Here is a 25,736-nt window from a genome sequence, read left to right on the forward strand (position 1 = left end):
CCGATCCAATTATCCATTCTGTCTTTCCCTGGCCTTAAAATGAGGGACTAAATTAAATCTGTATATCCCGATCCAAATATCCATTCTGTCTTTCCCTGTCTCGTTTGAAGATTCACTTGGGTTTGACTCCCTATGTGCAAAGCTATGGAAAACTGACTTGTTAAAAATCCTATCTGATTCTCAGCTAATTACTACTCACGGTTCATTTATAATGAAGCACAGTTGTCTAAAAGACTACCTAGAGTCAATTGTAAGGCTCTGGATGCTAAGACAATTGGAACTTAAAAGACTGAAGTTGATAGATTTTTATTAGGTAAGGGTAGAATGGAGTATGGAGCTAAGGTGGGTGAATGAAGTTGAGGTCAGTCCATCATGATCTAATTGAATGGTATAGTAGACTTGAGGAGCTGAATGGCCTCCTGCTGTTCCTATGTTCTAATGCCTGTTGCTATGCTCCAAGACACAAAATCACCAAGAGAGGGGAGAGTGAACCATTGACTTGGGAGAAGGCCAGAGTTTTGTAAGAGTTGAGTTTAGAGAGCACTCTTTGGTGCAACTAGGAGTGCTCTGGAATCCGGAAAAACTGATTAGAAAGTGGAAAGTAAAGTATCTGAGCAGTACAGATAGGATGCAGCGTGTATGAGATGGTAAAGAATGAAGTTGCTTAATTTTAACATGGTGCCTCTTAATCTACATTTCTAGGGGCTCCAAGAAGTTTTTCTGCTCGAATTTTGGGCATGGTTTGGGCTGGATTTGCTATGATTATTGTTGCCTCATACACTGCCAACCTGGCAGCTTTCCTGGTTTTGGACAGACCCGAGGAGCGGATCACTGGAATCAACGATCCCAGGGTAAAGCTTTCACACTAATATCGCTGCTGTAAGAACAGTGCAACAGGCTATAGTACACCACAGAGCGCAGGACAGGCTACAGTACACCACAGAGCGCAGGACAGGCTACAGCACACCACAGAGCGCAGGACAGGCTACAGCACACCACAGAGCGCAGGACAGGCTACAGCACACCACAGAGCGCAGGACAGGCTACAGCACACCACAGAGCGCAGGACAGGCTACAGCACACCACAGAGCGCAGGACAGGCTACAGCACACCACAGAGCGCAGGACAGGCTACAGCACACCACAGAGCGCAGGACAGGCTACAGCACACCACAGAGCGCAGGACAGGCTACAGCACACCACAGAGCGCAGGACAGGCTACAGCACACCACAGAGCGCAGGACAGGCTACAGCACACCACAGAGCGCAGGACAGGCTACAGCACACCACAGAGCGCAGGACAGGCTACAGCACACCACAGAGCGCAGGACAGGCTACAGCACACCACAGAGCGCAGGACAGGCTACAGCACACCACAGAGCGCAGGACAGGCTACAGCACACCACAGAGCGCAGGACAGGCTACAGCACACCACAGAGCGCAGGACAGGCTACAGCACACCACAGAGCGCAGGACAGGCTATAGCACACCACAGAGCGCAGGACAGGCTAATACACACCACAGAGCGCAGGACAGGCTATAGCACACCACAGAGCGCAGGACAGGCTATAGCACACCACAGAGCGCAGGACAGGCTATAGCACACCACAGAGAGCAGACCTCACAATTATCACACCCTGAATTACATCAGCTGTTGAGCAGAGCTTTATACAACACATCTCTTAATTCAATTATAGAGCTCACCACTGCTGCTTTCTGATCACATGATTGTCCATTAATGTTAGAATTTCCCACATTTCCAGACTCAAATCTGGGATCACATTTTCACCACGGCAGTAACAGCTGTTCTTCTACATCATGTATGAATTTTTTTTTACGCATATGAGTGTCTTGGGAAATTTTTCACACATTATTTGGAGAATATTTTACTAACATGCTGTAGATCTCTTGTAAATATTTTTGATGCATTCACACTATTGGATAGCTACCAGCTGTATAAGTGAACCATGCCCATTGTGGGAATCTCCTGTTCATGACATGTCTTTCGACAAGTTTCTTACTGTGACACTTTAGTGAGCCTGGTGTTATCCAGAGTAATAACAAACACTTGAAAAGTTCATATAATGCTTCTTTGTCTATTAGTTTTTTTCCTGGTTATTTGGACTTCATTGTAGTGGGAAGGTTAAACAAAACCGCAATTAAAATTGCTATTTTACTCAGATCTGAAGCAGTAATCTCAGTATTTAACACACTGGAACTGCCTTCCTAACTCAGTAACTGTGTGATAGATTTTCAATGAAAATGTAAACAGAGTGATTTCTGAACAGGTGGCTGACACTTGGGTGGCCAGTTGAAAGCCTACCTCAGTATCTCCATTTATTGTGAATGTGAAGTAAGAATCCAAACATTTTTGACCTATCTTTATTTTATTTACAGCTTCGAAATCCTTCCGATAAGTTTATCTATGCTACAGTGAAGCAGAGCTCTGTGGATATCTACTTCCGCAGGCAGGTGGAACTAAGTACCATGTACCGGCACATGGAGAAACACAATTATGAGAATGCAGCTGACGCTATCCAGGCCGTGCGAGATGGGTAATACTCTCAACAACCTCTGAGACATTAACTAATCCTCCCCATATTCCTCCTGGAGATATAAAGTAATGGCACTGTTCCCTGTGTTGCACTGAACATTTGTAGGCCAGAAGATTCCATTTTCAATTTCTGAGCCTTACTGAATTAACTGATGGCAGAAAAGCAGCATTGGGATTTCTGTAATTTCCTTGAGGTAGCTAGGACTAATGAAGTAAATATTAGCCAGGGTCTCCAGTCCATAGTCATATAACCAGACGGCATTCATTGCCTAAAAATCACAGAAGAAATATGGGGCTGCGTGGATGAGATTGTGGGGGACTGCTGATACGGTGCCTATGGTGAATGCAGTGGGTGATATACTGTATATTGAGACTGATGTACTGGACCAACCAGTGCATGTTGTACGTCTGAGCTACACAGTCTAGGAAGCTCCCAGATTCCATCTTCAGTTGTTAATATTAGCTGACCTCAACTTGTGCAGCAATTGGATGCATGATTGACTTCAGTATCACTGGACAAGTGAAGGGGGAAAAATCAGCCAAGGTTTCCAGTCACAATCCAGAAAAGCCTGATGAAAAAAATTTCTGTCAAATGAGTCTTGACAGGCCTTGCCCTGTATACACCTGGAGTTTTTTTTCTTAATTCATGGAATGTGGGCTTCGCTGGCTGGGCCAGCATTTATTGCCCATCCCTAGCTACCCTTGAGAAGGTGGGGGTGAGCTGCCTTCTTGAACCACTGCAGTCCATGTGGTGTAGGTACACCCACAGTGCTGTTAGGGAAGGAGTTCCAGGATTTTGACCCAGCAACAGTGAAGGAACGGCGATATATTTCGAAGTCAGGATGGCAAGTGGCTTGGAGGGGAACTTCCAGGTGGTAGTGTTCCCATTTATCTGCTACCCTTGTCCTTCTAGATGGTGGTGGTTGTGTGTTTGGAGGGTGCTGTCTAAGGAGCCTTGGTGAATTCCTGCAGTACATCTTGTAGATAGTACACACTGCTGCCACTGTGCGTCGGTGGTGGAGGGAGTGAATGTTTTTGGATGTGGTGCCAATCAAGCGGGCTGCTTTATCCTGGATGGTGTCAAGTTTCTTGAGTGTTGTGGGAGCTGCACTCATCCAGGCAAGTGGGGAGTATTCCATCACACTCCTGACTTGTGCCTTGTAGATGCTGGGCAGGCTTTGGGGAGTCAGGAGATGAGTTACTTGTTGCAGGATTCCTAGCCTCTGGCCTGCTTTTGTAGCCATTGTATTTATATAGCTGGTGCAGTTCAGTTTCTGATCAATGGTAACCCCCAGGATGTTGATAGTGGGGATTCAGTGATGGTAATGCCATTGAACATCAAGGGGTGATGGTTAGATTCTCTCTGGGGGAGACGGTCATTGCCTTACACTTGTGTGGTACAAATGTTATTTGCCACTTGTCAGTCCAAGCCTGGATATTTTTCAGGTCTTGCTGCACATGGACATGGACTGCTTCAGTATCTGAGGAGTCGCAAATGGTGCTGAACATTGTGCAATCATCAGCAAGCAGCCCCAGTTTTGACCTTATGATGGAAGGAAGGTCATTGATGAAGCAGCTGAAGATGGTTGGGCCTAGGACACTACCCTGAGGAACTCCTGCAGTGATGTCCTGGAGCTGAGGTGAATGACCTCAACCAACAACCACAACCATCTTCCTTTGTGCTATAAAAACAAAAAACTACTGCGGATGCTGGAAATCCAAAACAAAAACAGAATTACCTGGAAAAACTCAGCAGGTCTGGCAGCATCGGCGGAGAAGAAAAGAGTCGACGTTTCGAGTCCTCATGACCCTTCAACAGAACTGAGTATAGTTAGGAGAGGGGTGAAATATAAGCTGGTTTAAGGTGGGGGGCGGGGGGGGAGAGAAGTTGAGGGCAGGGTTGTTGTAGGGACAAGCAAGCAGTGATAGGAGCAGATAATCAAAAGATGTCACAGACAAAAGGACCAAAGGGGTGTTGAAGGTGGTGATATTATCTAAGAAAATGTGCTAATTAAGAATGGATGGCAGGACACTCAAGGTACAGCTCGAGTGGGGGTGGGGTGGAAAGACTGACAAGGTATTAGTTGTAGATTTAAAAATAATGGAAATAGGTGGGAAAAGAAAAATCTATATAAATTATTGAAAAAAACAAAAGGGAGGGGGAAGAAACGGGGTGGGGATGGAGGGAGGGAGTTTAAGATCTAAAGTTGTTGAATTCAATGTTCAGCCCGGAAGGCTGTAAAGTGCCTAGTCGGAAGATGAGGTGCTGTTCCTCCAGTTTGTGTTGGGCTTCACTGGAACAATGCAGCAAGCCAAGGACAGACATGTGGGCAAGAGAGCAGGGTGGAGTGTTAAAATGGCAAGCGACAGGGAGGTTTGGGTCTTTCTTGCGGACAGACCGCAGGTGTTCTGCAAAGCGGTCGCCCAGTTTGCGTTTGGTCTCTCCAATGTAGAGGAGATCGCATTGGGAGCAACGAATGCAGTAGACTAAGTTAGGGGAAATGCAAGTGAAATGCTGCTTCACTTGAAAGGAGTGTTTGGGCCCTTGGACGGTGAGGAGAGAGGAAGTGAAGGGGCAGGTGTTGCATCTTCTGCGTGGGCATGGGGAGGTGCCATAGGGTCCGCAGGACCCACTAGAGCTGTATCTTGAGTGTCCTGTCATCCATTCTTAATTAGCACATTTTCTTAGATAATATCACCACCTTCAACACCTCTTTGATCCTTTTGTCTGTGACATATTTTGATTATCTGCTCCTATCACTGCTTGCTTGTCCCTACAACCACCCTGCCCTCAACTTCTCTCCGCCCCGCCCCCCCACCTTAAACCAGCTTATATTTCACCCCTCTCCTAACTATACTCAGTTCTGCCAAAGGGTCGTGAGGACTCGAAACATCGACTCTTTTCTTCTCCGCCGATGCTGCCAGACCTGCTGAGTTTTTCCAGGTAATTCTGTTTTTGTTCCTTTGTGCTAGGTCTGACTCCAACCAGTGGAGAGTTTTCCCCCTGATTTTGCTAGGGCTCCTTGACGCCGCACTCGGTCAATGCTGCCTTGATGTCAAGGGCAGTCACTTTCATCTCACCTCGGGAGTTCAGCTCTTTTGTCCATGCTTGAACCAAGGCTATAATGAGGTCAGCAGCTGAGCGGCTCTGGTGGAACCCAAACTTGGCGTCAATGAACAGGTTATTGCTAAGCAAGTGCCTCTTGATATCTCTGTTGATGACCCTTTCCATTACTTTACTGATGATCAAAAGTAGGCTGATGGGGTGGTAATTGGCCAGGTTGGATTTGTCCAGCTTTTTGGACATACCTGGGCAATTTTCCTCATAGCTAGGTAGATGCCAGAGTTGTAGCTGTACTGGAACAGCTTGGCTAGGGGCATGGCAAGTTCTTGAGTACAAGTCTTCAGTACTATTGCTGGAATATTGTCAGGCCCCATAGCCTTTGTAGTATCCAGTGCCTTCAGCCATTTCTTGATATCATGTGGAGAGAATTGAATTGGCTGAAGACTGGCATCTGTGATGCTGCGGACCTCCGGAGGAAGCCGAGATGGATCATCCACTCGGCACTTCTGGCTGAAGATTGCAGCAAATGCTTCAGCCTTATCTTTTGCACTGATGTGCTGGGGGATGCTGGGCTCCCCCGTCACTGAGGATAGGGATATTTGTGGGGCCTCCTCCTCCAGTGAGTTGTTTAATTGTCCACCACCATTCATGACTGGATGTGGCAGAACTGCAGAGCTTAATCTGATCTGTTGGTTGTGGGGTCACTTAACCCTGTCTATCACTTGCTGCTTAAACTGTTTAGCATGCAAATAGCCCTGTGTTATAGCTTCACAGGTTCACACCTCATTTTTAGGTCTGCCTGGTGCTGCTCCTGGCATGCCCTCCTGCACTCTTCATTGAACTAATCAAAGGTCCCAAAGTCTGAGGGGCTGAAGCCCAAGCAGATGTCTTCCTATGTACATATAGCATCCTTCACAACTGGACAGCCCAAAGCACTTTACAGCCAATGAAGTCCATTTGAAGTGTAATTACTGTTGTATTATAAGAAGCACAAAAGACAATTTACATAGAGGAAGATCCCATGAACAGCAATGTAATGATGACCAGATGATTTTTGTTTTTGGTGATGTTGATTGAGGGATAAATATTGGTCAGGACACCAACATTAACTACTTACATTGAAATCTGCCCCACCTTTAGCTACATAACGAATACAAATCATATTTTTAATTTTGGCTTATCAACTTTGTTCAAGTTCTGAGGAATGAAAAGGACACAACAAACATTGATGTCTAGGCAATACCCATTCTGCAATTTAGAAGATTCAACCCACCCCAGAGTTCCCTACACTGGTCAGGTACACTCCAGCCTAATTCGTGTAACACTCTTCAGCCTGTATCTCAGAAGGGGTGGATTGGGTTGAATTTCTATATGAAATAATCTAACAGGACTTAGTGAGAGAAATTTGATTGTTATTTGCAGATAACAACAGGCAGGTGGTCAGATGCTAAAGATTCCATGTTATGGCCTGTCTATAATGCACGTTGTCAAACGATCACTGGATGTTAACATGCTTAGTATCGTAAAGTGGCTTTGGAAAGTCTGATGGATAAATCTAGTCACAGAACAGCCAAAAGGTGAAATGAATTTAGGGGTAGTGGATAGTGTGGTGTGGCGGGGGGGATGTGTTTGATACAAGCAACCCTGCTGCAATCCTGAGGGTGTTTTGCTGATATTTAGGAGATGGTGAGCAGGCCCAAGGGGCCGAATGGCCTAATCATGCTCCTATGTTCCTATGTCCACGGGCTGTTACTCTATTCAGATCCTTCAATATACACAGTGAAAGCTGCTGCTAAACAGAGTCTGTTTCATTTTAGCAAGCTGCACGCATTCATCTGGGACTCGGCTGTTCTGGAGTTTGAAGCCTCGCAGAAGTGCGATCTCATCACAACTGGGGAACTGTTCTTCCGATCAGGGTTTGGTATTGGAATGCGAAAGGATAGTCCGTGGAAGCAGGCTGTATCACTCGCTATATTGAGGTAAGGACACACTTCACTGTGCTATTATTCTAAAAGCCTGGCTTGTGGCTGCACGTTTTCCTTCTTATAGAAGTCAGTGTTTGACATTGTAATCTTAAAACTTTGTTTTCTAATCTATCTTGCCCTCCCCCTCACTGTAAACCCTTCACAATCAGTTTGATCTCAAAGCTCATCTCAGTTTAAAGGTAAATCAATCATTTATTTCTCTCTCCCCATATTCTCTCAAACCCAACACAATCATTCCTCTCGCTCCAAATACCAATCTATATGTTCTTTAACTCCAAGTCTAGAACAATCGGTTCCTCTTTGTTTCGGCTTAGTCAGATGGACAATATCTTAACATGTCAGAAACACAAGTTAACAGGAATGGAAAATGTGGAAAGAACAGGTAAATTAATGATTCAGGTGTAGACCCTTTAGCAATGTTGAGTTCTGACAAGATATCAACACTGCCATATATCTATAAAGTTTCCCCCTTGCCCAAACCATGAACTTCAATGTTTCCCTAGTTTCTCTACTATCTCCTCTCATGCCCTCTCTTGTCCATGGGATCCATCTCCTGCTCCCTCGACCCTGTTCCCAACTAAACTGTTGACCACCCAATTTCCCTACCTGGCCCCTGCTTTACTTCATATTGTTATTGGTTCACTCTCTTCAGTTATTGTCCCTCCCTCCTTCAAAACCACTATCATCACCCCCTCTTCAAAAAACAAACCTTCAACCCACTATTATTGCAAGCTGTAACTTCCCTTTCCTCTCCTAGTCCTTGAACATATTTCCATCTATCAAATCTGTGCCATCTTGCACGGACTTCCATCTTTGAATCCCTCAGGTGTCTGCCCCTGCCACTTTACGGAAACAGTGCTTGTCAAAGTCATAAATGATACCCTATGTGACTGTGACAAAGGTAAACATTCCCTCCTCGTCCTTCTGAACCTGTCTGCAGCTTCTGACATGGTTGAGCACACCATCCTCCTCCAACACCCCACTCCTCCAGCTGGGTGGGACTGCACTCACCTGGTTCCATTCTTACCTATATAATCATAGCCAGAGAATCACTTGCAATAGCTTCTCTTCCTGCTCCCGCACCATTAGTGCTGGTGTGCCCCAAGGATTTATCTTTGGCCCCTACCGAACTCTCAAGTACATGCTGCCTCTCAGCGACATCATCCAAAAATACAGCATTAGTTTTCACTGACGACACCCAGTCTACCTCACCACCGCCTCTCTCAGCTCCTCCACTATTGCTAAATTATCCGATATCCAGTACTAGATGAGCAGAAATTTCCTCCAACTAAATATTGAGAAGGCAAGTCATTGTCTTCCGTATCCACTACAAACTTCATTCCCTCACTCCCGACTCTGTCCCGCTCTCTGTAAATCTGAGGCTGAACCTGGCAAACCTGCTGTCATATTTGACCCCAAGATGAGCTTCCGATTACAGATCCACGTTTCCACCTATTTCCACCTCTGTAACATCACCTGACTCCATCCCAGCCTGAGCTCATCTGCTGCCGAAACCCTCATCTTTGTCTTTGTTCCCTCAAGACTTGATTATTCAAACACACTCCTTGGCCATTCTCCCCTTTGTAAACTTGAGGTCATCCAAATCCCTGTTGCTGTGTCATAACTCACACCAAGTCCTGTTTCCCCATTGTCCCTATGCTCGCTGATCTACATTGGCTCCAGCTTCAATTTTAAAATTCTCATCCTTGTTTTCAAATACCTCCATGGTTTCACCCTTCCCTATCTCTAATCTCCTCCAGCCCCACAATCCTCCAAGGTTCCTGTGGTCCTCCAATTCTGTCATCTTGCGCGTCCCAGATTTTAATCATTCCACAATTGTCAGGCATCCCGTCAGCTGCATTAAGCTCTGGAATTCCCTTCCTAAACCTCTCCATCATTCTGCCTTTTTTCCCCTTTCGGCCAACTGCCCTAATGTCACCTCACATACTTCATAAAGCTGCTGTAAAGCACCATGGGACATTTTATTATATTAAAGGCGCTATATAAGTACAAGTTGTTGTTGTTTCCAGCATTTTCTTTATCTAGAAAACCACCATTTTAGTTTCTGTTTACATCAGGACAAGCCTTTGGCAATGTCAACTGAGTCAACCTTGTTATATCTGGAGACAGGAGCTCAAATTGGACAAGCTGCCCCACAGTCTGGCCGATCAATAGCCTGACAAGGCCATACTTACAGAATGTAACTATCTGTCAACATCCCAGATTCCTCTATCCCTGCTGTCAGCTGTGGCTCAGTTGGTAACGCTCTCATTTCTAAGTCAGAAGGTTGTCAGTTCAAGTGCCACATTATAGGTCTCAGGTACAAAGCTCCAGGCTGACACTTTAGTGCAGTACTAAGGGAATGCCTTACCTCTCCCAAAGGTGTGCTGGGTCCAGATCCAAAGGGATACCTTACCTATCAAAGGGGTACCCTGGCTATCCAAACAAATGTACCAAGTTCAGACCAGCTCTTACATGTTCTAATCTACATACCTTAGGTTTCACACTCTTGGCCTATCAAAATCCCACTTCAGTGGAGGCAGCTGATGTTTTAAAACCAGGCATGCGTGAACCCAGGCACGACTCCACTCCCGCCCCTACGAAAATGGTGCTGGGAGGCGGGACTTAGAATGTTCGGCCATTTCCAGAATTTTTGCCACAATGGAATGCCTCTCCGTCATGGTGAAAATCCAGGCCTAAGTGCTGAATGATACTGAAGCAAGGCCGGACCCAAAAACAGCAAGCTTTAGATCATATGATGATCCACATGTGGAATCCCTCATCAAGCTGTTTGAACAAGAAAACAATGTATGGAAAGCTTGTATTGTACACAGTTTAAGGACGTTTCAATCTGGAATCTGCTTGAATCTTCTGATTTCTCAATCTGATTATTCCAGCACAGATTTATGGCTAATGTGGAATTGCAAATTATGCACGACACTTCATAAAAACAGAGTGATGATCTATTTTCATCAGGGGTTAGCTGCACCTGGATACACTCGATCACCTGGATCCATTGAATTACACAGAATGTACAATGCAGAAACAGACCATTCGGCCCAATTGGTCTATACCAGTATTGACATTCCACATGAGCTCCTCCCACCCTAATTCATCCAACCCTATTGACATAACGTTTTTGTTTCTCCCTCATATACTTAGCTTAAATGCATCTATACTATTTGTCTCAACTATTCCATGTGGTAGCAAGTTCAGCATTCTAACCACACTCTGGGTAAAGATGTTTCTCCCAAAATCTTTATTGGATTTCTTTTTATTCATTCCTGGGATGTGGATGCCATCAGCAAGGCCAGCATTTATTGCTCATCCCTAACTGCCTTTGAGAAGGTGGTGGTGAGCGACTTGCTGGGCCATTTGAAAGGGCACTTAAGAGTCAACCACATTGCTGTGGGATCTGGAGTAACATGGAGACCAGACCAGGTAATGGTGACAAATTTCCTTCCCTAAAGGACATTAGTGAACCAGATGGGTTTTTAGTACAATCTGCTAGTTTCATGGTGACCGTTAGTGACACTAGCTCTTTATTCCAAATTTAATTAACTAAATTTAAATTCCCCAGGTCCTGTACTGGGATTTGAACTCAGGTCTCTGGATTATGAGTCCAGTAAAATGATCACGAGGCAACTTACCTTTGGTCACTAAAGGAGGAAAATTTGACCCTTGACAGGCATCCGCTCCAACCGCTGTGATTTTCCAATATCTGCTTACCCAGTCCATGTAGGCCTGCCTCTTCACTTTGCCCTGTGCTTGCGGAGTGGTGCCCCTTAAGCTATCTAACCAATAACCTCTCTATAATGGAGAGAGATGTCTATGGTCCTTTGTGTACTAGGCCTAATTAGCATTAGCATTACCAGACAATTCAATATACCCAGGTAGAGACCAGGAAAAATCTGTGACACACACGCGGAGACTAGTTCCCTGAAGCACATACATACAAATTAGGAGCAGGGGTAGGCAACTTGGCCATCGAACCTGCACAACAACAAAATGTTCAGTTCCTCTCAAAATGCTTTGTGGCTACTTATTTTTTATCTTTCTTTAGTTTCCATGAGAATGGCTTTATGGAGGACCTGGACAAGACCTGGGTTAGATATCAGGAGTGTGACTCTCGTAGTAATGCTCCAGCAACTCTGACCTTTGAAAACATGGCAGGTAAGTGTTCCATGAGCCATCCAAGTACCAAATGGAAAACTCCATATTTTGTTGCTTTGGAGGAGCCCTTAGGAGTAGAAGACCTCAAAGATCCAACACCTGTGCGAATCACTTTACAATCCCCTCTTAATCATACTGCTAGCATAATAATCAACCCTACACCACCCATCTACACTGCCAGTATAGAGAGCAAACTCAGGAAGGTACAGTAGATGCACAGACTGTTGCTCCCCAGCCTCCCACTGCCAGTGTGATTCTTAATAATCAAAGATTGGAGACAGGACAGTCAGCTGCTTTCACTCATTAACATGGAGTGATGGGACATCAGAATTTACTTTAACTTTAAAAGCTTGCCTCTCTTGAGCAGTTTCTTTGCAACAGTTGCTGTTATACAACAGTCAATGTCTACCTCGCCAAAGAGTTGCCAGCTCTTCCAGGTTATTGGTGAAAAAGAAAAGAGCACGGAGAGAAATTGGTAACTGGAAGGGCTGTGTCCAGGATGACAGGACAGTGAGCTTGGATTAAAGCTGTGTTCACCATTGATGAACACAGGTCTAATCTCATTTATGTTCTTCGTGAGACAGTGAGACAGTGCCTCAAGTATGCAGCCAAATCGTGACTGAAAATCTCATTGCAAGGATTTGTACAATATTTCCAGCCCTGACAATTACTCTGTCAGACTGGTAGACAGCTGACACATACCTGTCTAATGTGTTAGGAATGGGTGTGACACACACAGATTTGAAAAGAAATGGGATTTGCTGGAAGTTGCAGTTTGATCAACTTATTGGAGTTTCACTCTGGAGAATCAGAGCTTCCATCTGTCACTGAACCTTGTCCATGTTTCCTTTCCTTTAGGTGTCTTTATGTTGGTTGCTGGAGGGATTGTTGCAGGAATATTCTTGATATTCATTGAGATTGCTTACAAGCGGCACAAAGATGCTCGGAGGAAGCAGATGCAGCTAGCTTTTGCTGCTGTCAATGTCTGGAGAAAGAATTTGCAGGTATGTCTTAGGATTCAGTCCCAGAATCTTCTGGATCACATCACTGAGGTGCTACTAGTGACATAAAATCCTGTTTAAGAATGGCAGAATAGCCTTCTTCTGTGTAATAACCATTCAGCCTGTCCCAAGCCCATACCAGCTCTCGGCAAGAGCAATTTAGCAACCCCCATAGTCCTGCAAACCTTTTCTCTTCGGGTGCTTATCCAATTGAAAGCCACAATTGAACTTGCCTCCACCACACTCCCCAGCAGTACATTCCAGATCCTAACCACTCGCTGTGTAAGAAAGTTTTTCCTCATGTAACCATTGGTTCTTTTGCCAAGCAATCACCTTAAATCAGTGCCCTTTGCTTCTGGATCTTTCTGTGAATGGGAACAGTGTCTCCTTATCCACTCTGTCCAGACTCCTCATGAGTTTGAACACCTCTATCAAATCTCCTTTTAAACTTCTCTTCTCCAAGGAGAAGAGCCCCAGCTTAAGCATATAAGGACATAAGAAATAGGAGCAGAAGTAGACCATACAGCCTCTTGAACCTGTTCGATCATCCAATACAATCATGGCTGAATTTCTGTCTCAACTCCATTTTCTTGCCCATTCTCCATATGTCTTGACTCCCTGTGAGATCGAAAATTCAATGATGGTGCCTCCCTCTGGGGGAGAGAATTCCAAAGAATCACAATCCTGTGAGTGAAGAAATTTCTCCTCATCTCAGTCCTGAATCATCAACCCTTTCTCCTAAGACAAGAGCCTGTGTTCTAGGTTCCCCAGCCAGGGGAAACAACCTCTCAGCATCTACCCCGTCAAGCCCCTTCAGGATCTTATATGTTTCAATGAGATCATTTCTCATTCTTCTAAACTCCAGAGGCTATAGGCTCAATTTATTCAGGACAACCCCGTCACCCCAGGAATTAATCTAAAGAATCTTCACTGTACCACCTCCAAGGCAAATATATCCTTCCTTAGATATGGAGACCAAAACTGTGCACAGTACTTGAGGTATGGTCTCACTCTATACAACTGTAGCAAGACTTCCTTATTCTTGTACTCCAGTCTCCTTACAATAAAGGCCAACATGCCATTTGTCTTCCTAATTGCTTGCTGTACCTGCATGTTAACTTTCTCTATTCCTTGTACGAGTACAAGTCTCTCTGAACATCAACATTTCGAAACGTCACGCCTCCTAAAGATTCTTCTTCTTTTCTATTCTTACTACTAACTGAATAACCTAACGCTTCCCCACATTATATTCCATCTGCCAGTTTGTTGCCCACTCACTTAACCCGTCTATATCTTTTTGCACCTCTTTGTGTCCTCCTCACAGCTTACCTTCTCACCTAGCTTTGTATCATCAGTATTACTCTTGATCTCTTCACCTAAGTCATTAATATAGACTGTAAATAGCTGTGGCCCCAGCACTGATCCTTGTAGCACTCCAATAGTTACAATCTGCCAGCTTGAAAATGCCCTGTTTATCCCAACTCTGCTTCTTGTCCATTAACCAATCCCCCATCCACACTGATATATTACCCCCAACTCAGTGAGCGTATTAACCTTTTGTGTGGCACCTTAACAAACTGCTTTTAGAATACTACTAGTTGCATCTTTAGTCAGCTTCTCCAATTTAGTAGGATAGATAAAGGGGAACCATTTTAAAATTCTCTTTGTTTTCACATCTCTCCATGACCTCACCCCCACTAACTCTGTAATCGCCACCAGCTCTATAATTCCCCTAGATCTCTCCACCCCACCAGTTCTATTCTCTTGGGCATTCCTGATTTTAATTGCTCCACCATTGGAAGCCATGCCTATGCCCTAAACTCTAGAATTCCCTCCATAAATCTCTATGATTATCTTTCCTGCTTTAAGATGCTCCTTTAAAACATATCTCTTTAACCAAACCTTTGGTCATCTGGTCTAATATCTCTTTATGTAGATCAGTGTCAAATTTTGTTCTATAATGCTCCTGTAAAGCATCTTGGCATGTTTTATTATGTTGAAGATGCTATATAAATGCAATTATTTTTACTGTTGCTTTGTGCACTCTGTATATGTCCTGCCCCCTGCGATGTGTCCTTTGTATATCTCCGGGCCCCTGTGATTGCACTCTGTAAGTCTTGACCTCGCAATGTGCACTTTGTATATGTCCTGCCCCCTGCGATGTGCATTTTGTATATGTCCTGCCCCTGCGATGTGCATTTTGTATATGTCCTGCCCCTGCGATATGCATTTTGTATATGTCCTGCCCCCTGCGATATACATTTTGTATATGTCCTGCCCCTGTGATGTGTACTTTGTATATGTGTGAAAAAGTATGGAATTCCTTTCACAGGTTTGGATTTGGCCAGCAGATGAAATAGATTGCTTCTTTTACAAGCTTAGAAATGAAATGGTTTGTGATAAATTTCTGCTGATTTTTCAAAAGAATTGGTCTTAATGTAATCTTGTCAGGGATGGAATTGCATTTGTTTTAAAACCTGGTAAAAATGTAGTTTCTCCCCTTCCCTTAATGTTTAAGTCTAAAGTATATTTCCATATGTGATATAGAGTCCATGATTGAAGCACTGATGTATTACATAGATTCAGTACCTCTATGCCCTCCAAGTGAGGCAGAGACACTAAAAGGTGTGTGAGTTTGGGCACCAAAGTGCCTGACTTTGAACCTTACTCATATGGGCATTTTCCCAGTGAGTGCTGAACAGACTATTTAATATCTGGGTGATGCTGTAATGAGAACACTGTGATGCCACGTCTATGCTTTCGGTAATGGCTGTCAAGAGCACCCAAAAGGTAAGTGACTGTTCTTCTGTGATTTTTGAGCACTTCACTGATTTCTGTTTGAGACCACTGGATCAGGAAATAATCATAGATTGTCCTGGTTCAAATTGTGAAGATAACTATTTGTAGGGATTTAGAGAAGTGCTGTTGTAACCGGCCTTGGTCACCCTTTGGAAAGACGAGTACGTGGAGAGATGTAAGGCTTCTTCTGACTGAAGGCTCAGAAATGTTTGGATTGTAGACTGTCTCGTGGTTTATGGAGGTTTTGTTGCAGTGTGGCCCTGTTTGGCACTTTTTCCGCTTGGTGGAGGTCTGTGGTACTACAGATGGGTAGGGGACGGGGGGGAGGGCGGTGTGGGTGGCAAGGAGTGAGGTGTTGCTTTGTAAGATTGCTGCTGTGGTGACCATTTGGGTAATTAATCATATGTAGTTTTTAAAATGAAATATAAAATCAGGTGGAACTTGTATGCTTTCTGGTGGTGTTTGACCTGTTATCAATGGAGAGATGTCACCTTCTTCACTTAGCACCTCTTAATGGCCCGTGAGCACATTTCATCATGAAAAGTTTACCACAGTACCTACTCTCTTTTTATCACTTTTGGTCCAGAACCTGAAGTATTTGCAGCTTCGGTGAAGGTTCCTCAATCCACAGAAAGTTCAGAGATAAGACTTGCTCAGAGCAGATAGGATTTTCCATTAAAGAAACTTACTCTAAAGCTCCTGTGGTTTCATCAAGAGTTCCTGTCTGGGGAACAGATGGAGCTTTATGTATGGAATTGTGATTCACAGCATTTTTAAACCACTGCTAGTTAAGTATATTCTCCTTCCCTGACGGGCCTGTCTTTTGTTGGGATGGGATTGCAGCACTATTCTGATAGCTCCCTAACCCACTTCTTCTTTATTTCTGACTCAACAGAAAAGGAAAGACTTAGATAGCATATTTCAAGTCCTCAGGACATCCCAAAATGCTTCACTGCCAATGAAGTGTAATTACTGTTGTAGAGAAATGCAATCATCAATTGCACACAGCAAGTTCCTACAAACAGATGTTATCATTTATTTCAGTGCAATTGATTGAGGGATGAGTATAGGTGAGGATACCGGAAGAACACCACATTCTTTTGGAATTGCTCTGTGGGACCTTTCGTGTATATCTGAGTAAGAAGATGCATTTTTGGTTTAATATCTGATCTGAAAAAGAGCTTCCCATGACAGCACTCTCTATCTCTCAATTCTTGTAAAGTGAGATGTGGAGATAGGAGGAGTGAAGAGTCTGCCAGCTCCACAGCCCACCTGTCCACACCCCACCTGTCCACACTCCACCTGTCCACAGCCCACCTGTCCACACTCCACCTGTCCACAGCCCACCTGTTCACTGCTGGCCTGCAACAAGCCCTCTTCTTCCATCCTTCCCTTCCTACACATCCTCATCGCCCTCCCAGGACATATCTGAGGTCCTCTGCTCGCAAGACAAGCAGCCAAAATTGATCTCTGTGAAATGAGCAAGCAGCCTCTGGACACACAACAGACAGATCAAGCTGGCAGGTCATCCAAATGATTGAACTTTGGCCCAATCTCCTATAGGGCCATAGGTAATTTCTACCTCAGTTTCTCTGTGAACTGGGCTTGCTGGGTGTATCATGCCTATGTGAATTGAGGGTAGCAGAAGGATAGTGCTTTGGACAATGGAGAATGATTACTGAGGTAACTTTTAGAGAAATGATGGACTAATTGGTTTGTTGGAAATACAAATATCAGTTTGTTTTCTCTTTCTTTTAGATTTAAAAAACACTGAATTGTGAACTCTGGAAATGATTGAAATTAATAAGTATACAGCAATTTTATTGTAAAAATTCAAAATTCTCCTGTGGAGCAGTACCAATTCCTCTAGGAATGCAATATCCATTATGTATCTTCAATGCCTAGATATCCTTAGGCAGGTTCAGTCGAGGATTCAAAAGGTAATTGGATTGCTATCTGCAAAGAGAGAATGTGCAAGGTTATGGGGATAAGGCAGGGAAGTGGGACTAGGTGGAATGTTCTTTCAGAGAGCCAGTGCAAACTCAATGGGTCAAATGGCCTCCTTCTGCACAGTAAAGATTCTGTGATATCCCATTAGCTTTCAAGTGCATATTTACAGTGCTCTCCAATATATACCATCAGCAGTACACTTGTGTCTGAACTCATACTGTGCATTGAATGTGAGTTCGTGGTTGCAATTTGTGCCATGATTCACAGTGAAGTTTTCTTTTCCCGGAAACACTCCCTCTAGCCCAAGCTTACCGACTCTTCCAGCCTCATTTTAACTCCCATGAATTTGGCCTTTTGAACCCGAGCACAAGTTTCCACCCACATTCCTGCGTGGTGAACGATATGGCTGTTTTGGCCTCTAGTTGATCCTGTCTCCTTGATCCAGGCAGACTCAAAGACACCCTGTTTGTGATTGATATTCAGTGATCTTCTAGGAATGCCTGTAACCTGATCTTTACAATGGCTTCCTCTCCATGCACTTGGGCCTTGTATCTAGGTAGAAATGTTAACTAGTTATCCCTGAGAGCACAACTCTCTTTCATCTTGGAAGTGAATGGACAGTTTAAAGCACAGCTCAACATTTTTCTGGAACTTTGGAGACTCACGGGCCCGGATTTCCATCCTCGAGGCAGGCAGGGGGGAGTCACAAAAATTTACAGCTCAGCCTGCCTGCCTCGGGAGAAAGTGCCCGCCAAGGTGGGATCTTCATTACTGGGGGCCAGGTGCAGGCTGGAGTCAGACCAGCTGACCCAGGAGGAAGTGCGGAGGTAGCCACAGGGGCTGCCCAGGTGCCTAGGTGGGCTGTTTAAAAGGCTTGCCTCGGTGCCATGGGACTTTGTCCCAGTGAAAAAAAAACACAAAGGTCCTATAGCCCTCACCCCTCACAGCTCCTTCACCCTCAAAGAACTCCCCATGCCCCAGCCATGCTACCTCATGCTCCTAACCACCCACAAAGTCCCCTCATGCCCTCTATGCCAAACTCTGCCCTTCCACCCACCCCCATGTCCCTTCATGTCCCCTATGTCAAGCTTTGGCACTTCCACCCAGACCCTCAGTCCCGCCATGCTCCCTATGCCAAGCTCTGCCCTTTCACCTGCCCCAATGTCCCCTCATGCCCCCCATGCAAATCTCCGCTCTTTTACCCACCCCCAATGTCCCCTCATGCCCATGCAAAACTCTGCCATTTCACCCACCACCTCAGGCCCTACATGGTCCCTATGTAAAGCTCTAGCACTTCCATGCCCATTCACCTACTGTACACTTTCTAGAACCAGTGAAAACCATAGTGTATCGTGGGATCTGTAAACAAAAATGCCTTTAAAAAATGTAATCCATTGATAAATTTCTCCTATGATAAAAAGTCTGGATGGCAAGCTAATAAAAATGTCAGTCATCCACGCCATTTGAAGTTTCAACACCCACAAACACATGATACCACTTAAGTTATGTTAACAAACATTGTGAAATTGACCGCAGAAATCAATGAGCCTGAGCTGTCAATCAAACAATGTTTCCTCTGAGGAACAGGTGTCCTATTAATTTAATCACAGTCTAGGCTCTCAGCCAAGCCTCATTGTGTACGTGTCTGTGGTTTGTCTAAGGGACCATGAACCACAACTCTTTAAAAACCTGGCCTGACTCCATGAAAATTGCGGAGGAGTAGGAGATAGCTATCTCTGCAATGGAGTCAGCCAGGTCCGGAGTGCTGGATGCAGGCTTCTAGACAGGAAGCAGCCCACGCCTTTTAAAGGCACTCCCGAAAATTGCATAACCTGGGAATGGGGTCATGAATCCTGAAATCAGGGCCTGTATTCCATTTTTAAACAGCTCCTGTATCAACCTGACTCGGTGATTATCCAGGCCACAGCCTCTGCTGTTAACACACAGGCTGCTGCCATTGTCTCCAAGCATAAATACCTTGCAAGTTCTTCCCAGTGAAAAAATCTAAACCTTCCTTTGATCTCTAACAATCAAACAACCCAGGTTTACTGTCAGGCAGACCAGTACACCAGTACAGGTCACATGACCCCCCCCCCCACTTCATTTTACCTTAAATTTGAACGCACAGTCCTAAAACATAATAAACGTATAAACCTCATAATTGTAACAAAGGGGAAATGGTTAGACTCTCTCTTGTTGGATTTGGTCATTGCCTGGTACTTGTGTGGCATTAATGTCACTTGCCAGTTAGAAACACCAGCCTGCATGTTGTACAGGTTTAAATAGGATAATTAAGCTTGGCATTCAGACAATGCAGTCAATCATGGAGTAAGTGCTTAGCTCTGTGGATGTTACAGTAGGGCCCACAATGATAGAGCTTTGGTGAGAGCTTCGCTAGGAACTCATCTTGCACCATCTGTGGACTAATATCTTCTCAGCTTTCTAACCAATGGAGGGAAGTGTGGAGAGCATGGGTAGTGTAGTATTCAGTGGTTCAATTGTTCTGTGTTTGATTTTGTGAGTTTGGTAACTGATCCATGCTGACTGTGCTTCGTTGGTTAAGCCTGGATGTGGACTCAGAGCAAAGTAAACAGACACTATAGAAAGACCTGGAAGCCTGAACTGTCAGCATGAGTGCAGATGTTTTGTGAGTACAGAGATATTTTAAAACTGTGAATAAACCTGTTGCACATTTAAAAACTAGTGTCATCTCTGCATTGCTCTGAGATATGTAAAACAAACAACAGGTAGGAGTGTGGAGAGCATGGGCAAAGACTGCCAGCACATCACTACTCTCCTTCACTCTGTTCTCACACAGAGCAGAGGCAGTGTAGAGGCACTGCCACATGACAGTGGTATTGCCTCTAAGGGAGAGGCTCACACTGCTTTCTCAAGCTGTTTCCTACATTACAACAGTGGCTGTACTTCAAAGTACCGTATTGGCTATGAAGTGTTTTTAGACATTTGGTGGTGGTGAAAAGTGCCGTAAAAATGCATGTCTTTCTTTTCTGACAGCATGCCTCTGATAGTCTCTGATCCACAGAGCCAGCTGGCCCAAACTACTTCTGCTGATGCCGAGTCACAGCAGTTTGCAGCCTGGCCACCTAGGCCCAGAACTTCTTGAAGTTACCTACCATTGCCATCTCAAGTTCCCTCAGTGTATGACCAGTAGCCTTCCATCACCCAGTCCTTTAACATTGGAACCATCTCTTTGGAGCACTACAATAGGTCATTGGGTATAGAGGCCAGGCATTAATGCATTGCACCAAGGTGATTTCAATTCAACAATAAGAGAAGAAAATATTGTTAAATCTCCAGTGTGCATGGTGTGAAGTAAAAAAGCTTATATTAGTCTTGCATTGATGATGGTCCTCATATTCTGACCAATGAGGTAGTAGAGACAAAAGGCATTTGGAAGACTGTTGGAATTGAGGGAGTATTGGTGTACTGAGGGCAGGATTTGCCAAGGAGAATCTCTCCTCATTAATTTGTTACCTTATAACTCTGGCAGCTGGCAGCTCTTCCTCATCATCCTCTCTTTCCTCCATCCCCTTCTTCATCCTCTGAAGAACTTCTTCCTCTTGCAGCCTAGCCCCTCTTAATGGTATAATTGTGCAGCATTCAGCAAGCCATTACTAGCTTTGAAATACACAAGGGTCTGTAATGCAGAACTCCATTGGATTTGTCCAGGCTCTAGACTCCTATGGTTTTCTCAGTAAGAGCTTTGGTTTAAGTGTGGTTCTCAGCCTATTGGCACTTTTCATCAGTGCCTGGGTTCCTAGCAGGAGCCCTAGCCAGGTGTAGAGGAAAATCCACTGTCTGTCAAGAGCCAGCCTCACAGCTGCTGGTCTGGGTCAAAGACAGGGTAGACTGAGGATGGCTCAAAGATTGGATGGAAGCATAATGTTACAAACAGATATTGATAGATTAAGTGAATGGCAAAACTGTGGCAAATGGATTTCAATGTAGCTAAATGTGAGCTCATCCACTTCAAACCTAAAAAGGATAGAAAAGGGTACTTTGTAAATGGTGAAAAGTTTGAAATAGTAGAGCTCCAAAGAGACTTGAGGAGGTTAGGTACATAGATCATTAAAATGTCATGAACAGGTATATAAAATAATCAAAAGGCTAATGGAATGCTGGCCTTTATAGCTAGAGGATTAGAATACAAGGGGGGAGAAGTCATACTTCAACTTTACAAAACCTTAGTTAGACCCACACCTGGATATACTATGAACAGTTCTGGACACCACACCTTAGGAAGGATATATTGACCTTTGAGGGAGTGCAGTGTAGATTTTCCAGAGTGATACCTGGATTCTAAGGGTTAAATTAGAAGGATTTACAAGGAGAGATTATGTAAACTAGGGTTGTATTTCCAAGTTCCACTTGAAGTTAAAAGATTAAGGGATGATTTGATCAGAGTTTTCATGATATTAAGAGAACAGATAGATAGAATAGATAGAAAGAAACTATTTCTGTTGGTTGAGGTGTCTAGAATTTGGGGACAGAATCTAAAAATTAGAGCCAGACCTTTCAGGAGTGTTAGGAAATAGAGGTAGTTTAAGTAAATTATATTTGTATTTGTGGGTGTTAGGAATGAGTTTAAGCTTTAATGTTTAAGTTTGATTTGTATTTCTGTATTTGTGTGTTAAAAAACAGAGAAGTAGAGTTTTAATTTTACTTTAAAAGATGCCTACATTTTAATGAAGATTGTATGGCTCTTGAAGGGAAGGGAAAACAAGCAAGGTAGAAAAAAAACTGTGCTGTTGCTTAGCAACAGGACTCCCCCCCCCTCCCCCCACCCACACACACACACAAACACACACACAAAACTAAATAAAAAAGATGTTTTAATTCAACTGAAGTCAGCATTCCAGAGAAGATGGACAGCAGAGGGACAGATAGCAAGTCCCAAACTAAAGCTGGAGCCAGCTGCCAGGTGAAGCAGGACAGGAGAGGAAACTGCGGAAGTAGATTCCAGAAACTAAAGAAGAAAGTCCCTAAATCCAGGGGAGTGGAACAGGGAAGATCCAAGAGGACAGTCTAGTCAAAGGGCAAAGACAGAAACCTGGAAAAGACCCTGTTCTATGGAAGTGAAAGTAAGGAGCAGAGAGGAAGGCACCAAGCTTAAAGGGGGAAGGCTGCAGGATGCAGATTTAAAGCAATATAGGCACTCAAGAAGCCAGAAGGTCCAGGGAGACAGCTGAAGGCCTGTATCTCTTTATTATGAGCATGTGAAGCAGTGGGATTCTGTTGGCGTAGCTGAGCATTTGAAAGAGCATGGAAGGAAGTATGAATGCAAGTGGCGATCCAGGGGAGAGGAACAAGGAAGAAGAGTTCAAAACCCTTGTGGAAGGCATCTGGGAGAAAGTATCGCTTGGGAGAAGATTCCAAAGCGAGTTCTTCAAGAGTGAAGATTGGAAACTCTCATGTGAAATACAGTGAGACCAGTTGGCTCATGGTATGAGAAGCGTCTGGGCGGGGAGTTGAGGGGAGATCCATAGCACCTGTTTGGGATTGGTTGCATCTTTCACTTGGTTTCAGAGTGTGGTGTGCCTGACCACAGGTCACCTATTGGTTTGCATGGACTGTGTACTTACTGTGAACAATAGAGTTTGAGGTAGCTTTTGTATCTTGTGTATTCTTGCAAATCTGCATGTATCTGTAAAGGTGTAGTTGTGGGTGAAGGAGTATTGTAATATAGTTCACCCTTTGTTTAATAAATGCTTTATCCTTTTGTTAAAAGTTCATCAGCTGATTCCTGTGACTCTGTTCAGTAGCCACGCTCCACATATATAAACAAAAAATAAAAGTTAGGATCTATCAAGCTGGGTTCCACCCTGGGATCAGGATTGTACAGTAGTAACATCAGCTGGGATAATAACAGGAGTGAAATTAGGAAACACTTCTACACACAAAGGATGGGAGGAGTTTGGAACTCACATCCGCAAATGGCAATTATGTTAGATCCATTGCTAATTTTCAAACCGAAATTCATAGAATTTTCTCATCCAAAGATATTAAAGGGTATGAGATAAAGGTGGGTTTATGAAGTTAGGTCACAGTTCAGCCAGAGCCTCATTAAATTGTGGAATAGACTCAAGGGGTGAAATGGCCTTGTCCTCTTTCTAGATACCTATGAATGCCACAATATAAAGGCATCATTTCTACTGCCAGTAAACTGAGTAGAGACCTACATTATTCCCTGTATGTGCTCACGGACCAACTGAACATTCAGGGAGTAGAACTCCTTCCTGTTACAAAGCATAACTGTTTTGCGATACAGGAAGGTGAGGGCTGATGGTGGTGGGGGAGGGAAACAGGACAATGTGTGTGCAGTCAGTAAAACCTTTTACTGAGGGAAATCCAGTGTTGCAGTCAAATCCAAGAGCTCTCTCCCCCTGATCAGCAGCGTGCCATGAAAGGGACATCTGTGATCTGTTTGATGGTCATACAGACAGAAAATGGACACATGCTGTTAATGTTACCTGTTTGCAGTCTGGAATGAGCCTGTGATTTAGGAATTGAGAGTCACAGCCATAGGCAGTGCTGTGTGTGTCCAAGTGTTTGGTTCTAATTCTGTTGCAACAGACTGCCTGTCTACTGAAACACAGCCTCCTGATGCACTGCTCCTCAGGTGTGTTTAGGTAATGTACCTTGTTGTGGATACCCATATGCCAGCGGTTCCCAGGAGGTCACATTTGGGTCACAAGCTCCCTCTCCTCTGAGGCAGCATTGGTGACTGTGGAGAGGTGATTGTACAGTCTGGGGGCTCTGGTGGGACAGCCCTGGACCTACTGGATCGATACTGCAAAACAGCAAGGGGTGGACGGTGAGTCCAAAGCGCCGTTTAACTTCAGAGAACACTTGCGGTGGTGAGTTCGCGTGGGACTGGGATGTTTGTGCACTGACCTGGAGCAGGCAGAAGCCGGCAGGCGTAAATCAGTCACTGGGGAGGTCACCTGGCTGAGCCGGGAAGGTAAGTGGCAGTTTCAAACTTTACAATGTTTCTGTTTGTCTTGGAGCTTAATGTACTTCATTCCACAAATATACAAATGATTAGTAATTCCTGTTGTCATGGGAGACTGTTACTAATAAACCAAATTCTAGTGACAATATAATCCCAGTGTGCACCTCACAGGCTATTCATCTGTTTAACTAGAAGTTGATCCTTCAGTTAGCAATACACCTGATGTCCGGGCAAACAAGCTTGTGAGTTGACAGTTCCTGAAATATTTTCTTACCCACTTGTCAGTCTGTTACTATCAGACCAATATTAACCATGTTAACAGAAAATAAAAAAAACACTGCAGATACTCCAGACCTGAAACAGAAAATGCAGGTCAGGCAGACTCTGTGCAGACAGCATGTGGACACAATTGGATTGCACCCAAAAACAGATGCAGGGATCGCAAGACGTGATCAACCTTCACCCAATCGTTCCAATGTAGGCAGCACACAAACTTGCAGAATGCAGCTAGCACTAAGGGCATTGTGGGGCGGCTGCATGCCTGAGTATGGGGCGCAAAAACTTGAGCGGCTAACACATCTTCAAGCACACCTGCACTAACTTAAAAGTCAGCCTGCACCTCTTAAAGGGGAACAGAGGAACATATGACTTAAGAGCAGGAGTAGGCCTTTCAATAAGATCATGGTTGATCTGGTTAGGTACATTTTGACTGGAGCAGGTGTTGGAAATCATTCCAAAAATGAGTTTGACCTGGGAAAGTTTCAATAGTGGCACAACATGGCAGAGAGCGTACTTTGGGATTCTTTAGCATGAGACTGGAAGCCTTGGTGCATGTGCAGGAGAGGAGGAGAGAGGTTCTCTATCCACATGGGACCTGCAAAGGCAGTGGAAGCAGATAGCCATTGCTGACAATGCCAGCAGTGTAGCCCCAAGGACTTTGATGCAGTGCTACAAGAATTTATAATAAACTCAGATAAGTGGTCAAAAGTCAGTGATTGCATTTTCAAAAGCCATATCTTTACAAGTGAATCATTACCCTCACACATTGCTCAATTCAGCTTCGCCCCTTCACTTATCTACCAACAATCTCTTATCAACAACAACTCCTACCTCATATTCATCAGACTCTCACAATTAGCTCACCACTGGTTGGAGTCATACCTAGCACAAAGGAAGGTGGCTGTGGTTGTTGGAGGTCAATCATCTCAGTTCCAGGACATCACTGTAGGAGTTCCTCA

General features: G+C 44.3%; 1 protein-coding gene across 1 annotated transcript in view; it reads left to right on the plus strand.

Moving 5' to 3' along the window:
• The window catches only part of LOC144685665 (glutamate receptor ionotropic, NMDA 1-like), an 83,105-nt gene that overhangs the window by 35,041 nt on the left and 22,328 nt on the right, over positions 1-25,736 (plus strand). The window contains exons 10-14 of the mRNA XM_078550431.1: positions 703-851; positions 2,397-2,554; positions 7,435-7,596; positions 11,666-11,775; positions 12,634-12,779. Of these exons, the coding sequence (XP_078406557.1) occupies positions 703-851; positions 2,397-2,554; positions 7,435-7,596; positions 11,666-11,775; positions 12,634-12,779 (725 nt within the window). The remainder of the gene's footprint in view (positions 1-702; positions 852-2,396; positions 2,555-7,434; positions 7,597-11,665; positions 11,776-12,633; positions 12,780-25,736) is intronic.

The sequence above is a fragment of the Cetorhinus maximus genome, chromosome 10 (genome assembly GCF_964194155.1).
Source record: "Cetorhinus maximus chromosome 10, sCetMax3.hap1.1, whole genome shotgun sequence".
NCBI lineage: Eukaryota > Metazoa > Chordata > Chondrichthyes > Lamniformes > Cetorhinidae > Cetorhinus > Cetorhinus maximus.